Genomic DNA, 15093 nt, shown 5'->3' with positions numbered 1-15093 from the left:
GTCAGGGGGCAACCATGCCAAGGAGGCATTTCCTTACAATATTTGTGTAATTTCAGCAAAATTATATGTAACGCACATCCATTATTTAGTGGACTACTTTAGCGTGAAATGCTCCCTTGTGTCAATTTGACGCAAGAACGAATTTTGCACAGATGCCTAGCTCCACTTGAGCAGCTCAAGACAAAAATTATCCGAGCTTTAATGTGGATTCAGCCTGCACCTTATGCAATAAGGATTGAGAACAAAACACTGACCTTTTTGATGTAAAATGGGTAAGAGCTAGAATTACCAATCTAGTTGGTGAATCGCACAATATGAAACTAGAAAATTTGGGCTCAGTCCTGGCATTCCTGCTTGGCAAAATTATATAGGCAGATATTTTGATCACAGAGCCCCCTTCACTCTTCATTATCACATATGAAGCCACCTTCAATTATGTGAGTTCAGGATATGTGCTGTACAAAAATCTCTTGTTTGATTTATTAGACTCTAATATTGCATCATGCAATATTATACACCTTGTGTAGGGTACAAATGGCAAATTATTTGCCTCTTACTTCACCAGTGAAATTGTCATCAAGGTGGGGAAATAAAAGCTTAAAAGTTATGTTTAAAAACTTTTACTTTTAATAAAAACCTCTCAGTGCATAGATATAATGTGATGTATTAAGGTAAAACACTTCCACATTTCAAAGAAGAACACATTTTTATGTTAAAAAGACATAATAATATTTTTACTTGGCGTTTGTTGCATGGTGCTTTTGGAGTCAAGCCAGACCATTGGTTTGGCTCTACTCTCCCTGTTAATTTGTTGGTTTGCCCACCTCTAATGGAGTCCTGCAACATTTTGAAGAAGGGCAATATATGTAGGGTGGGACAGCAATTCTCCTGGTGAGGACGCATTCAGAACCTTTTCAATGAAGATGGTACCTGTGTGACTGTCTAGAGGATAGTTACTTAGGCTGTGATTGGGATGCTCCAAATAATGATCTGCTAGGTTACGGCTGCGTCTTGATATGTTGAAAGTCAAAGAATCAACTCAAACAGCAAGTCCACACGTACCATGGGCAGAACATTCTGCATGCTGTTGTTGAATATATTCCTAAGGGAGAATGTCAGAACTCCCATATTCACTCGCTCTCCCTGACTTTCGCTAAAAAAACTGTGATTAAAAAGTAACGTGAGGGCGCACAAAAAGTAGAATTTTATGTTTGCTCAATGCACTGCAAATGTCAATCTAGAACACCACCTGGAATATTTAGTGGTCTGTTCTTCCAACATAGTGAGGAGCTTGTATGTCTAAAGCATGTTTGGTTTCCTTTTTTCCTTTGCAGAAGGAGGTCATTGCGGCTCTGCCAAAGCTCATCAAGTTGAACCCTATTGTAGTGAAGGAGGTGTTCAACCGTCTACTTGGAACTCAGCATGGTACGTTCACCGTTTTTGAGTCTATCAAAGCAGTGCTATATGTTACATGCAGTTTTGTTATATTTTTATTGTTATATGTATATTAAGTTAATACAGTTAGGTATTTCAGTTATCACAAAGAAGTAATCAATGAGAAATAACCATTTTAAAAGTCACATACAACAGCAATATGCACCAGTTATTTCCAATATGCCTTCCATCAGTGCTTACTTAATTTGTTGCTAAACATAGTTTCCTTTCTTTCAAAGCTGACCTTTGAACTTCCAAAGTACCCTCTCCAGTAATATCCTGCTATAAGTACCGTTCTTATCTCTTATTTGATTTCAGAATGTTGTTCAGGGTTTAATCAACATCCGAATGCAAACAGAGCAACTAATATAATAACAATAGAAACAAGACAACGATCATAAAGGCAAGTCATAATATAGGTAATTCAGTAGGACAACTGAAATACCTTATCACGTAAAAAAAAAAACAGTAAAAAGATCTTCGGTAGTGTATTATAGTTGAACATTGTGATCATTATTAAGTGACAAATGACACCACTGAATCTGACAAACTGAAAGGCCTTAAGGACCCAAGGCCAGGTTTGAGAATGACTAGGAATGATAGGAGAGAAACGGGGGGAGCCAGCATTATTAAGGTGAGGCAAGAGCCTTTGTATCACTCCCTGTAGGAAAGTACCCTCTTTTTGGCATGTTACCCCCTTCATTTGTGCCTGATTTCAGTGTGTGTTTGACTGTGTCACTGGGATCCTGCTAATCAGGACCCCAGTGCTCATGCTCTCTGTTTCTAAATTTGTCACTACATACTGGTAACTCAGTATTTCACTCCAAATTGGCATACTGGTCCCCCTTATAAGTCCCTAGTATATGGTACCTAGGTACCCAGGGCATTGGGGTTCAAGGGGATCCCTATGGGCTGCAGCATTTATTTTGCCACCCATAGGGAGCCCATGCAAAGGCTTCTACAGGACTGCCATTGCAGCCTATGTGAAATAGTGCATGCACTATTTAACAGCCACTTTCACTGCACCAGGTCACTTATAAGTCAACTATATATCAGGTCTTCCAACCCTGAAGGCTGGGTGCAAAGTACCTGTGTGTCGGGGCACCCCTGCACTAGCAGAGGTGCCCCCACGACGTCCAGGCCAATTTTCTCGGACTTCGTGAGTGCGGGGATGCCATTTTAAGTGTGCACTGGACACAGGTCAGTACTTGTCCAGCTTCACAATGGTAACTCCAAATATGGCCATGTAAAGTGTCTAACAACTGGGAATTGTACCCCAGTACTGATTCCAGTGTTGGTTGCACAATCCCATGCACTCTGTGGGCTCCACAGTGGACCCCCAGTACTGCCATACCAGCCTTCTGAGGTTTTCCAGGCAGCCCCAGCTTCTGCCCCTCTCACAGACAGGTTTCTGCCCTCCTGGGGCTTGAGCAGCTCACTCCCAGGAAGGCAGAACAAAGCATTTACTATGGATGAGGGGTGCTACGCCCACTCCCTTTGGAAATAGGTGTTAGAGGCATGGGAGGGGTATCCTCCCAGAGCCTCTGGAAATGCTTTGAAGACTGCAGATGGCCCTCCTTGCATAATCCAGTCTACACCGGTTCAGGGACCCCCAGTCCCTGCTCTGGCGCAAAACTGGACAACGGAAAGGAGAGTGACCACTTCCCTCTCCATTACCACCCCAGTGGTGGTGCCCAGAGCCCCACCAGTGTCTCCATGGGTTTTGCCATCTTGGATTCCAAGGTGGTGGGGTACTCTGGGGAGCATCTAAGTGGCCAGTGTCAGCAGGTGACGTCAGAGACCCCTCCCAATAGGTTCTTACCTGGTTAGGTGACCAATCACCCTCTCAGGGCTATTTAGGGTCTCTCCACTGTGTGTTTCTGCAGATTCGGATTGCAGGACTCCAGCAGGAATCCTCTACATCCTTTACTTTATCTTTTACTGACGGAACAGCCGCTGACTGCTCCAGGAACTCTACAAAACTGCAACAAAGAAGCTAAGACGGCTTCTGCAACATTGTATCTTCAGCTCCTGCCAGCAACTGCAACAGTTTCCAGGTTGTGCCTCCTCCGAGGACTGCCTGTCTTCAGCCTGCACTAGAAGATCCAAAGGAATCTCCAGTGGAGTGACGGAGACACTTCCCTGCTTCAGCAGGCACCTCTCTGCAGTGACGACCGGTGGCTTGGGTCCCCTCTTCAGACGACAGGCATGGATCCAGCAACACGGGTGGTGGACTAAAGTGACTCCGACAGTACCAACGTCCAGCTGTCCAACTTTGGTGGAGGTAAGATCTTGCCTTCCCACGCAAGACAGTACCTCTGTGCACCGCGTGACTTGCAGTTGCCAAGGCTTGCGTGTGTCCTTCCAAGAAGTTCTTCATGCACAGCTTAGGCCCCCATCCCTCCATCCTGTGACGCACAGATTCCTGAGTGGTTTTCAGTCGGCCTGGAAATCCTTTGTGTCATGCTGTGTGGTGGGCATCCATTTGGGCCTTCTTTGTCCCTGTGCTGTGGGACTCCTGTATGCGCTGTCTGGTCTCCTGAGGGCTCTCTGAGTTGGTGAGAGCCCCCTCTGTCTTCCCCTCCTGGGTAGAGACCACCAGGTCCCTCCTGGTCCCAGGCAGTGCCATTTTCCGCTAACTGCGAGCTTTGTGTGTGCCAAGGCTTGTTGGCAGAATCCAGCGATGCAAACCAGACTACATTCATCCATCCGGCATGGGACATATTCTGCACCAACCAGGAACCCACATTTTTCTTCTTTGGTGCAATACTGACTTTGTCTTGTCACCAGTGGTTCTTCTTTTGCACCTTCATCCGGGTTAGCAGGGGCTCCTGTTCTCCTTGGTCTCATCAGTGCTTTTTGGACTTGGTTCCCTTCTTCCACAAGTCTTCTGGTCCAGGAATCCATTGTTGGTGTCTTGCAGTCTCTTATGGTTCTTGCATTATCTTCTATCACGACTTCTAGTGTGTTTTAGGATACTTGCTGTGTCTTACTCCTGCTTTCCTGGGCTCTGGGGTGGGGTCTATTACTTACTGTTGGTGTTTCCTTACACTCCCAGCGCCCCTCTACACACTACACTTGCCTAGGTGGGAAACCGACTTTTGCATTCCACTATTTTATTAATATAGTTTGTGTTCCCCCAGGCCCATTGCAACTTATTGTGATTTCCACTGTTTGCTCTGTTTTCTGACAATTTACTTAACTGTTTTTGGTTAGTAGTGTATTGTAGGAAGTTGGCTCAGTGTACGCTATTTCAAAGTAAGAAATAGCGTGCACAGAGTCCAAGGGTGCAGATGATTTATCATCACGAAATTGTGGAAGCGCCTGTAAAACAGTGAGATGTTCTTTTATGTCAAATGGTGTTTCTGCTGCCACCATACCAGGGGCATCAAGATCGGGGACATACATAGTGTAGGAAATTGGCTCTGTATGCACTATTTCAAAGTAAGGAATAGTATGCACAGAGTCCAAGGGTTCCCCTTAGAGGTAAGATAGTGGCAAAAATAGATAATTCTAATGCTCTATTTTGTGGTAGTGTGGTCGAGCAGTAGGCTTATCAGAGGGTAGTGTTAAGCATTTATTGTACACACACAGGCAATAAATGAGGAACACACTCTCAAAGACTTACTCCAGGCCAATAGGTTTTTATAAAGAAAAATATATTTTCTTAATTTATTTTAAGAACCACGGGTTCAAGATTTACAAGTAATACTGCAAATGAAAGGTATTTCACTCAGGTATTCTAGGAACTTTGAATAATCACAATAGCATGTACAGTTTCGACAAAAATGGCAATAAGCTATTTTAAAAGTGGACACTGTGCAAAAATCACAGATCCTGGGGGAGGTAAGTAAATGTTAAGTTCACAGGTAATTAAAACACTTACAGGGTTCAAAGTTGGGTCCAAGGTAGCCCACTGTTGGGGGTTCAAGGCAACCCCAAAGTTACCACACCAGCAGCTCAGGGCCGGTCAGGTGCAGAGGTCATAGTGGTGCCCAAAACACATAGGCTTCAATGGAAATAGGGGTGCCCCGGTTCCAGTCTGCCAGCAGGTAAGTAACTGTGTCCTCGTAGGGCAGACCCGGGGGGGTTTGTAGGGCACGGGGGGAGCAGAGTGCAAACAGGCGTTGGGTTTCTGATAGGAATCAATGGGGAGACCCGGGGGTCTCTTCAGCGATGCAGGCAGGCACGGGGGTGCTCCTTGGGGAAGCCACCACCTGGGCGAGGCAGAGGGTTGTCTGGGGGTCGCTCCTGCACTGGAGTTACGATCCTTCAGGTCCTGGGGGCTGCGGGTGCAGAGTCTTTTCCAGGTGTCTGGATCTGGGAGTCAGGCAGTCACGGCCAGGGGGAGCCTCTGGATTTCCTCTGCAGGCGTCGCTTTGGGGCCTCAGGGGGGTCAACTCTGGCTACTCATGGGCTCGCAGTCACCGGGGAGTCCTCCCTGTAGTGTTAGTTTTCCGCAGGTCGAGCCGGGGGCGTCAGGTGCAGAGTGGAAAGTCTCACGCTTCCGGCGGGAAACGTGTGGTCTTTAAAAGTTGCTTCTTTGTTGCAGTTTGTTGAACAGGGCCGCTGTTCTCTGGAGCGTCTTGGTCCTTTAGATGCAGGGTAGTCCTCTGAGGCTTCAGAGGTCGCTGGACCCTGTTGGATGCGTCGCTGTTGCAGTTTTCTTTGAAGTAGGGAGGCAGTCCGATGGGGCTGGGGCCAAATCAGTTGTCGTCTCCGTCTTCACTGCAGGGCTTCAGGTCAGCAGTCCTTCTTCTTTAGGTTGCAGGAATCTATCTTCCTCGGTTCTGGGAGCCCCTAAATACTGAATTTCGGGGGGTGTTTACGTCTGGGAGGGCAGTAGCCAATGGCTCATGCACATATGCCCTCACCTGTGGTATAGTGCACCCTGCCTTAGGGCTGTAAGACCTGCTAGAGGGGTGACTTAACTATGCCACAGGCAGTGTGAGGTTGGCATGGCACTCTGAGGGGAGTGCCATGTCGACTTAGTCCTTTTCTCCCCCCCAGCACACACAAGCTGGCAAGCAGTGTGTATGTGCTGAGTGAAGGGTCCCCAGGGTGGCTTAAGACATGCTGCAGCCCTAAGAGACCTTCCCTGGCATCAGGGCACTTGGTACCATTTACAAGGGACTTACCTGGGTGCCAGGGTTGTGCCAATTGTGGAGACAAAGGTACAGTTTAGGGAAAGAACACTGATGCTGGGGCCTGGTTAGCAGGGTCCCAGCACACTTTCAAATCATAACTTAGCATCAGCAAAGGCAAAAAGTCAGTGGGTAACCATGCCAAGGAGGCATTTCTTTACATGTATATATTGTGTAATTTACTTACCTCGTGTAGGAAGTTGGCTCTGTATATACTATTTCAAAGTGAGAAATAGCGTGCACAGAGTCCAAGGGTTCCCCTTAGAGGTAAGATAGTGGCAAAAGTAGATAATTCTAATGCTCTATTTTGTGGTAGTGTGGTCGAGCAGTAGGCTTATCAGAGGGTAGTGTTAAGCATTTGTTGTACAAACACAGGCAATAAATGAGGAACACACACTCAAAGGCTTACTCCAGGCCAATAGGTTTTTATATTGAAAAATATATTTTCTTAGTTTATTTTAAGAACCACAGGTTCAAGATTTACATTAAACACTTTAAATGTAAGGTACTTCACTTAGATAAGTTAGGAACTTTGAATGAAAGCAATATGTTATACAGTCTTTGTAAAAATGGCAATAAGCTATTTTCAAAGTGGACACTGCAAAAAGCAGTTCCTGGGGGAGGTAAGTAAAGGTTGGATTAGGAGGTAAGTAAAACATTTACAAGTCTCAGTTCTGGGGCATAGGCAGCCCACGTTGGGGATTCAAGGCAACCCCAAAGTTACCAGACCAGCAGCTCAGGGCCGGTCAGGTGCAGAGGTCAAAGAGGTGCACAAAACACATAGGCGCCTATGGAGAACAGGGGTGCTCTGATTCCAGTCTGCCATCAGGTAAGTACCTGCGTCCTTGGGGGGCAGACCAAGGGGGTTTTGTAGAGCACTGGGGGGACACCAGTAGGCACATAAAACACACCCTCAGCAGAACAGGGGTGGCCGGGTGCAGTGTGCAAAGCAGGCATCAGGTTTCAGGTAGAAAACAATGGAGGGACCCGGGTGTCACTCTAGTGCTGCAGGCAGGCACAAGGGGGGCTTCTCGGGACAGCCACCACCTGGGCAAGGCAGAGAGACGCCTGGGGGTCACTCCTGCGCTGATGTTCAGTTCCTTCAGGTCCTGGGGGCTGCGGGTGCATTGCTGGTTCCAGGTGTCGGGTCCCTTGTTACAGGCAGTCGCGGTCAGGGGGAGCCTCTGGATTCTCTCTGAAGGCATCGCTGTGGCAGTCCTCTGAGGCTTTAGAGGTCGCTGGTCCCTGTTGGATGCGTCGCTGGTTGCAGGTTTTCGAAGTTGGAGACAGGCCAGGCCTCTGCAGGCTTGTAGGTCAGCAGTCCTTCATGTTTTTTCAGGTTGCATGAATCTGATTTCCTGGGATCTGGGGAGCCCCTAAATACTGAATTTAGGCGTGTGTTTAGGTCTGGGAGGGCAGTAGCCAATGGCTACTGTCCTTGAGGGTGGCTACACCCTCTTTGTGCCTCCTCCCTGTGGGGGGGGAGGGGCACTTCCCTAATCCTATTGGGGGAATCCTCCAAACTCAAGATGGAGGATTTCTCAAGGCAGGGGTCACCTCAGCTCAGTACACCTTAGGGGCTGTCCTGAGTGGTGGGTGACTCCTCCTTGTTTTTCTCATTATCTCCTCCAGCCTTGCCGCCAAAAGTGGGGGCAGTGGCCGGAGGGGCAGGCATCTCCACTAGCTGGGATGCCCTGGGGCGCTGTAACAAAAGGGGTGAGCCTTTGAGGCTCACCGCCAGGTGTTACAATTCCTGCAGTAGGAGGTGAGAAGCACCTCCACCCAGTACAGGCTTTGTTCCTGGCCACAGAGTGACAAAGGCACTCTCTCCATGTGGCCAGCAACATGTCTGGTGTATGGCACGCTGGCAGAAACTGGTCAACCTACAGTAGAAGTCGGATTGGTATTCAGGGGGCATCTCTAAGATGCCCTCTGGGTGTATGTTACAATAAATTGCACACTGGCATCAGCGTGCATTTATTGTGCTGAGAAGTTTGATACCAAACTTCCCAGTTTTCAGTGTAGCCATTATGGAACTTTGGAGTTCGTGTTTTGCAAACTCCCAGACCATATACTACCCTCCACTTACAATGCCTAAGGTTTTGCTTAGACACTGTAGGGGCATAGTGCTCATGCACATATGCCCTCACCTGTGGTATAGTGCACCCTGCCTTAGGGCTGTAAGGCCTGCTAGAGGGGTGACTTACCTATGCCACAGGCAGTGTGAGGTTGGCATGGCACTCTGAGGGGAGTGCCATGTCGACTTAGTCCTTTTCTCCCCACCAGTACACACAAGCTGTGAGGCAGTGTGCATGTGCTGAGTGAAGGGTCTCTAGGGTGGCATAAGACATTCTGCAGCCCTTACAGACCTTCCCTGGCCACAGGGCCCTTGGTACCAATGCTCTTTTGCCGTAGTGTGGGAGAGCAGTTAGACTTATCAGAGGACAGTGCAAATCATTTGTTGTACTTACAGAGGCAATAAATGAGACACTCAAATAAACCAGAGGCCAATTTAGAAAAAAAAAAATATATATATATATATATACACACAATGGCATGTGTAGTTGCAGATACACATGCTGTGCATTATCCTGCCATCTAGTGTTGGGCTCAGAGTGTTACAAGTTGTTTTTCTTCGAAGAAGTCTTTTCGAGTCACGAGATCCAGGGACTCCTCCCCTTTCGGCTCCATTGCGCATGGGCGTCGACTTCATCTTAGATTGTTTTCTTTCCGCCATCGGGTTCGGACATGTTCCTCTTCGCTCCATGTTTTGGTTCAGAAAAGTTAGTTAACTATTGGAAAATTCGACTGTATTGTTTGCGCTCGGCATCGGGTTAGTGATAGCACATCGACACCGAAAGAAAAAAAAAAGAAGAGCTCCGGTGGCCCTTCGGGGCTTCCATTCCCCGGCGGGGCCTGGTCGGCCCGACCGCGTGCGTCTTCAAGGCTCATGGAACAGACCCCATTCCGCTTCGCCCTGAATGCCACGCTAAGTATCCTTGTACATATCAGCATTTGGTCTGTAATTTGGGTTTGTCCCCCGAACACAAAGAGAGGATACCTGCAAGGCCTGTCGGGCATTTCGGTAGAAGAAGACTGTAGGAAGTTGGCTCTGTATGTGCTATTTCAAAGTAAGGAATAGCATGCACAGAGTCCAAGGGTTCCCCTTAGAGGTAAAATAGTGGTAAAAATAGATAATACTAATGCTCTATTTTGTGGTAGTGTGGTCGAGCAGTAGGCTTATCCAAGGAGTAGTGTTAAGCATTTGTTGTACATACACATAGACAATAAATGAGGTACACACACTCAGAGACAAATCCAGCCAATAGGTTTTTGTATAGAAAAATATCTTTTCTTAGTTTATTTTAAGAACCACAGGTTCAAATTCTACATGTAATATCTCATTCGAAAGGTATTGCAGGTAAGTACTTTAGGAACTTCAAATCATAAAAATTGCATGTATACTTTTCGAGTTATTGACAAATAGCTGTTTTAAAAGTGGACACTTAGTGCAATTTTCACAGTTCCTGGGGGAGGTAAGTTTTTGGTAGTTTTACCAGGTAAGTAAGACACTTACAGGGTTCAGTTCTTGGTCCAAGGTAGCCCACCGTTGGGGGTTCAGAGCAACCCCAAAGTCACCACACCAGCAGCTCAGGGCCGGTCAGGTGCAGAGTTCAAAGTGGTGCCCAAAACACATAGGCTAGAATGGAGAGAAGGGGGTGCCCCGGTTCCGGTCTGCTTGCAGGTAAGTACCCGCGTCTTCGGAGGGCAGACCAGGGGGGTTTTGTAGGGCACCGGGGGGGACACAAGCCCACACAGAAATTTCACCCTCAGCGGCGCGGGGGCGGCCGGGTGCAGTGTAGAAACAAGCGTCGGGTTCGCAATGTTAGTCTATGAGAGATCTCGGGATCTCTTCAGCGCTGCAGGCAGGCAAGAGGGGGGTTCCTCGGGGAAACCTCCACTTGGGCAAGGGAGAGGGACTCCTGGGGGTCACTTCTCCAGTGAAAGTCCGGTCCTTCAGGTCCTGGGGGCTGCGGGTGCAGGGTCTCTCCCAGGCGTCGGGACTTTAGGTTCAAAGAGTCGCGGTCAGGGGAAGCCTCGGGATTCCCTCTGCAGGCGGCGCTGTGGGGGCTCAGGGGGGACAGGTTTTGGTACTCACAGTATCAGAGTAGTCCTGGGGTCCCTCCTGAGGTGTCGGATCTCCACCAGCCGAGTCGGGGTCGCCGGGTGCAGTGTTGCAAGTCTCACGCTTCTTGCGGGGAGCTTGCAGGGATCTTTAAAGCTGCTGGAAACAAAGTTGCAGCTTTTCTTGGAGCAGGTCCGCTGTCCTCGGGAGTTTCTTGTCTTTTTGAAGCAGGGGCAGTCCTCAGAGGATGTCGAGGTCGCTGGTCCCTTTGGAAGGCGTCGCTGGAGCAGGATCTTTGGAAGGCAGGAGACAGGCCGGTGAGTTTCTGGAGCCAAGGCAGTTGTCGTCTTCTGGTCTTCCGCTGCAGGGGTTTTCAGCTAGGCAGTCCTTCTTCTTGTAGTTGCAGGAATCTAATTTTCTAGGGTTCAGGGTAGCCCTTAAATACTAAATTTAAGGGCGTGTTTAGGTCTGGGGGGTTAGTAGCCAATGGCTACTAGCCCTGAGGGTGGGTACACCCTCTTTGTGCCTCCTCCCAAGGGGAGGGGGTCACAATCCTAACCCTATTGGGGGAATCCTCCATCTGCAAGATGGAGGATTTCTAAAAGTTAGAGTCACTTCAGCTCAGGACACCTTAGGGGCTGTCCTGACTGGCCAGTGACTCCTCCTTGTTTTTCTCATTATTTTCTCCGGCCTTGCCGCCAAAAGTGGGGCCTGGCCGGAGGGGGCGGGCAACTCCACTAGCTGGAGTGTCCTGCTGGGTTGGCACAAAGGAGGTGAGCCTTTGAGGCTCACCGCCAGGTGTGACAATTCCTGCCTGGGGGAGGTGTTAGCATCTCCACCCAGTGCAGGCTTTGTTACTGGCCTCAGAGTGACAAAGGCACTCTCCCCATGGGGCCAGCAACATGTCTCGGTTTGTGGCAGGCTGCTAAAACTAGTCAGCCTACACAGATAGTCGGTTAAGTTTCAGGGGGCACCTCTAAGGTGCCCTCTGGGGTGTATTTTACAATAAAATGTACACTGGCATCAGTGTGCATTTATTGTGCTGAGAAGTTTGATACCAAACTTCCCAGTTTTCAGTGTAGCCATTATGGTGCTGTGGAGTTCGTGTTTGACAAACTCCCAGACCATATACTCTTATGGCTACCCTGCACTTACAATGTCTAAGGTTTTTGTTTAGACACTGTAGGGGTACCATGCTCATGCACTGGTACCCTCACCTATGGTATAGTGCACCCTGCCTTAGGGCTGTAAGGCCTGCTAGAGGGGTGTCTTACCTATACTGCATAGGCAGTGAGAGGCTGGCATGGCACCCTGAGGGGAGTGCCATGTCGACTTACTCGTTTTGTCCTCACTAGCACACACAAGCTGGCAAGCAGTGTGTCTGTGCTGAGTGAGAGGTCTCCAGGGTGGCATAAGACATGCTGCAGCCCTTAGAGACCTTCCTTGGCATCAGGGCCCTTGGTACTAGAAGTACCAGTTACAAGGGACTTATCTGGATGCCAGGGTCTGCCAATTGTGGATACAAAAGTACAGGTTAGGGAAAGAACACTGGTGCTGGGGCCTGGTTAGCAGGCCTCAGCACACTTTCAATTGTAAACATAGCATCAGCAAAGGCAAAAAGTCAGGGGGCAACCATGCCAAGGAGGCATTTCCTTACACAACCCCCCCCCAAACGAAAGAGGATGAGACTAACCTTTCCCAAGAGAGTCTTCATTTTCTAAGTGGAAGAACCTGGAAAGGCCATCTGCATTGGCATGGGCAGTCCCAGGTCTGTGTTCCACTATAAAGTCCATTCCCTGTAGGGAGATGGACCACCTCAACAGTTTAGGATTTTCACCTTTCATTTGCATCAGCCATTTGAGAGGTCTGTGATCAGTTTGAACTAGGAAGTGAGTCCCAAAGAGGTATGGTCTCAGCTTCTTCAGGGACCAAACCACAGCAAAGGCCTCCCTCTCAATGGCACTCCAACGCTGCTCCCTGGGGAGTAACCTCCTGCTAATGAAAGCAACAGGCTGGTCAAGGCCATCATCATTTGTTTGGGACAAAACTGCCCCTATCCCATGTTCAGAGGCATCAGTCTGCACAATGAACTGCTTAGAATAATCTGGAGCTTTGAGAACTGGTGCTGAGCACATTGCTTGTTTCAGGGTGTCAAAGGCCTGTTGGCATTCCACAGTCCAGTTCACTTTCTTGGGCATTTTCTTGGAGGTGAGTTCAGTGAGGGCTGTCACAATGGATCCATATCCCTTCACAAACCTCCTGTAATACCCAGTCAAGCCAAGGAATGCCCTGACTTGAGTCTGGGTTTTTGGAGCTACCCAGTCCAGAATAGTCTGGATCTTGGGTTGGAGTGGCTGAACTTGGCCTCCACCTACAAGGTGGCCCAAGTAAACCACAGTTCCCTGCCCTATCTGGCATTTGGATGCCTTGATAGAGAGGCCTGCAGATTGCAGAGCCTTCAAAACCTTCTTCAGGTGGACCAGGTGATCCTGCCAGGTGGAGCTAAAGACAGCAATATCATCAAGATAAGCTGTGCTAAAGGACTCCAAGCCAGCAAGGACTTGATTCACCAACCTTTGGAAGGTGGCAGGGGCATTCTTTAAACCAAAGGGCATAACAGTAAACTGATAATGCCCATCAGGTGTGGAGAATGCTGTTTTCTCTTTTGCTCCAGGTGCCATTTTTATTTGCCAGTACCCTGCTGTCAAGTCAAAGGTACTTAAGAATTTGGCAGCACCTAATTTGTCTATGAGCTCATCAGCTCTTGGAATTGGATGAGCATCTGTCTTGGTGACAGAATTGAGCCCTCTGTAGTCCACACAAAACCTCATCTCTTTCTTTCCATCTTTGGTGTGAGGTTTGGGGACTAAGACCACTGGGCTAGCCCAGGGGCTGTCAGAGCGCTCAATTACTCCCAATTCCAGCATCTTGTGGACTTCCACCTTGATGCTTTCCTTAACATGGTCAGACTGTCTAAAGATTTTGTTCTTGACAGGCATGCTGTCTCCTGTGTCCACATCATGGGTACACAGGTGTGTCTGACCAGGGGTTAAGGAGAAGAGTTCAGGAAACTGTTGTAGGACTCTCCTACAATCAGCTTGCTGTTGGCCAGAGAGGGTGTCTGAGTAGATCACTCCATCTACTGTGCCATCTTTTGGGTCTGATGACAGAAGATCAGGGAGAGGTTCACTCTCTGCCTCCTGATCCTCATCTGTTACCATCAACAGATTGACATCAGCCCTGTCATGGAAGAGCTTAAGGCGGTTCACATGGATCACCCTCTTGGGGCTCCTGCTTGTGCCCAGGTCCACCAGGTAGGTGACCTGACTCTTCCTTTCTAGTACTGGGTAAGGGCCACTCCATTTGTCCTGGAGTGCCCTGGGAGCCACAGGCTCCAGAACCCAGACTTTCTGCCCTGGTTGGAACTCAACCAGTGCAGCCTTTTGGTCATACCAAAACTTCTGGAGTTGTTGGCTAGCCTCAAGGTTTTTGGTTGCCTTTTCCATGTACTCTGCCATTCTAGAGCGAAGGCCAAGTACATAGTCCACTATGTCTTGCTTAGGCTCATGGAGAGGTCTCTCCCAGCCTTCTTTAACAAGAGCAAGTGGTCCTCTTACAGGATGACCAAACAGAAGTTCAAAGGGTGAGAATCCTACTCCCTTCTGTGGCACCTCTCTGTAAGCGAAAAGCAGACATGGCAAGAGGACATCCCATCTCCTTTTGAGTTTTTCTGGGAGCCCCATGATCATGCCTTTTAATGTCTTGTTGAATCTCTCAACCAAGCCATTAGTTTGTGGATGGTATGGTGTAGTGAATTTATAAGTCACTCCACACTCATTCCACATGTGCTTTAGGTATGCTGACATGAAGTTGGTACCTCTGTCAGACACCACCTCCTTAGGGAAACCCACTCTGGTAAAGATACCAATGAGGGCCTTGGCTACTGCAGGGGCAGTAGTCGACCTAAGGGGAATAGCTTCAGGATACCTGGTAGCATGATCCACTACTACCAGGATATACATATTTCCTGAGGCTGTGGGAGGTTCTAGTGGACCAACTATGTCCACACCCACTCTTTCAAAGGGAACCCCCACCACTGGAAGTGGAATGAGGGGGGCCTTTGGATGCCCACCTGTCTTACCACTGGCTTGACAGGTGGGGCAGGAGAGGCAAAACTCCTTAACCATGTTGGACATATTGGGCCAGTAGAAGTGGTTGACTAACCTCTCCCACGTCTTGGTTTGTCCCAAATGTCCAGCAAGGGGAATGTCATGGGCCAATGTTAGGATGAACTTCCTGAACAGCTGAGGCACTACCACTCTCCTAGTGGCACCAGGTTTGGGGTCTCTGGCCTCAGTGTACAGGAGTCCATCTTCCCAATAGACCCTA

General features: G+C 48.6%; 1 protein-coding gene across 5 annotated transcripts in view; it reads left to right on the top strand.

The window, feature by feature from the left end:
* The window catches only part of SYMPK (symplekin scaffold protein), a 1084618-nt gene that overhangs the window by 790305 nt on the left and 279220 nt on the right, over positions 1–15093 (top strand). For all 5 annotated transcript variants that reach the window (XM_069207742.1, XM_069207740.1, XM_069207741.1 and 2 more), the window contains one exon: positions 1335–1425. In XM_069207742.1, coding sequence (XP_069063843.1) covers positions 1335–1425 — 91 coding nt within the window. The remainder of the gene's footprint in view (positions 1–1334; positions 1426–15093) is intronic.

The sequence above is a fragment of the Pleurodeles waltl genome, chromosome 9 (assembly GCF_031143425.1).
Source record: "Pleurodeles waltl isolate 20211129_DDA chromosome 9, aPleWal1.hap1.20221129, whole genome shotgun sequence".
NCBI classification, from domain to species: Eukaryota; Metazoa; Chordata; class Amphibia; order Caudata; family Salamandridae; genus Pleurodeles; species Pleurodeles waltl.
The sequence above is the reverse complement of the archived record's forward strand: the minus strand, read 5'-3'. Positions and strand labels throughout refer to the sequence as shown.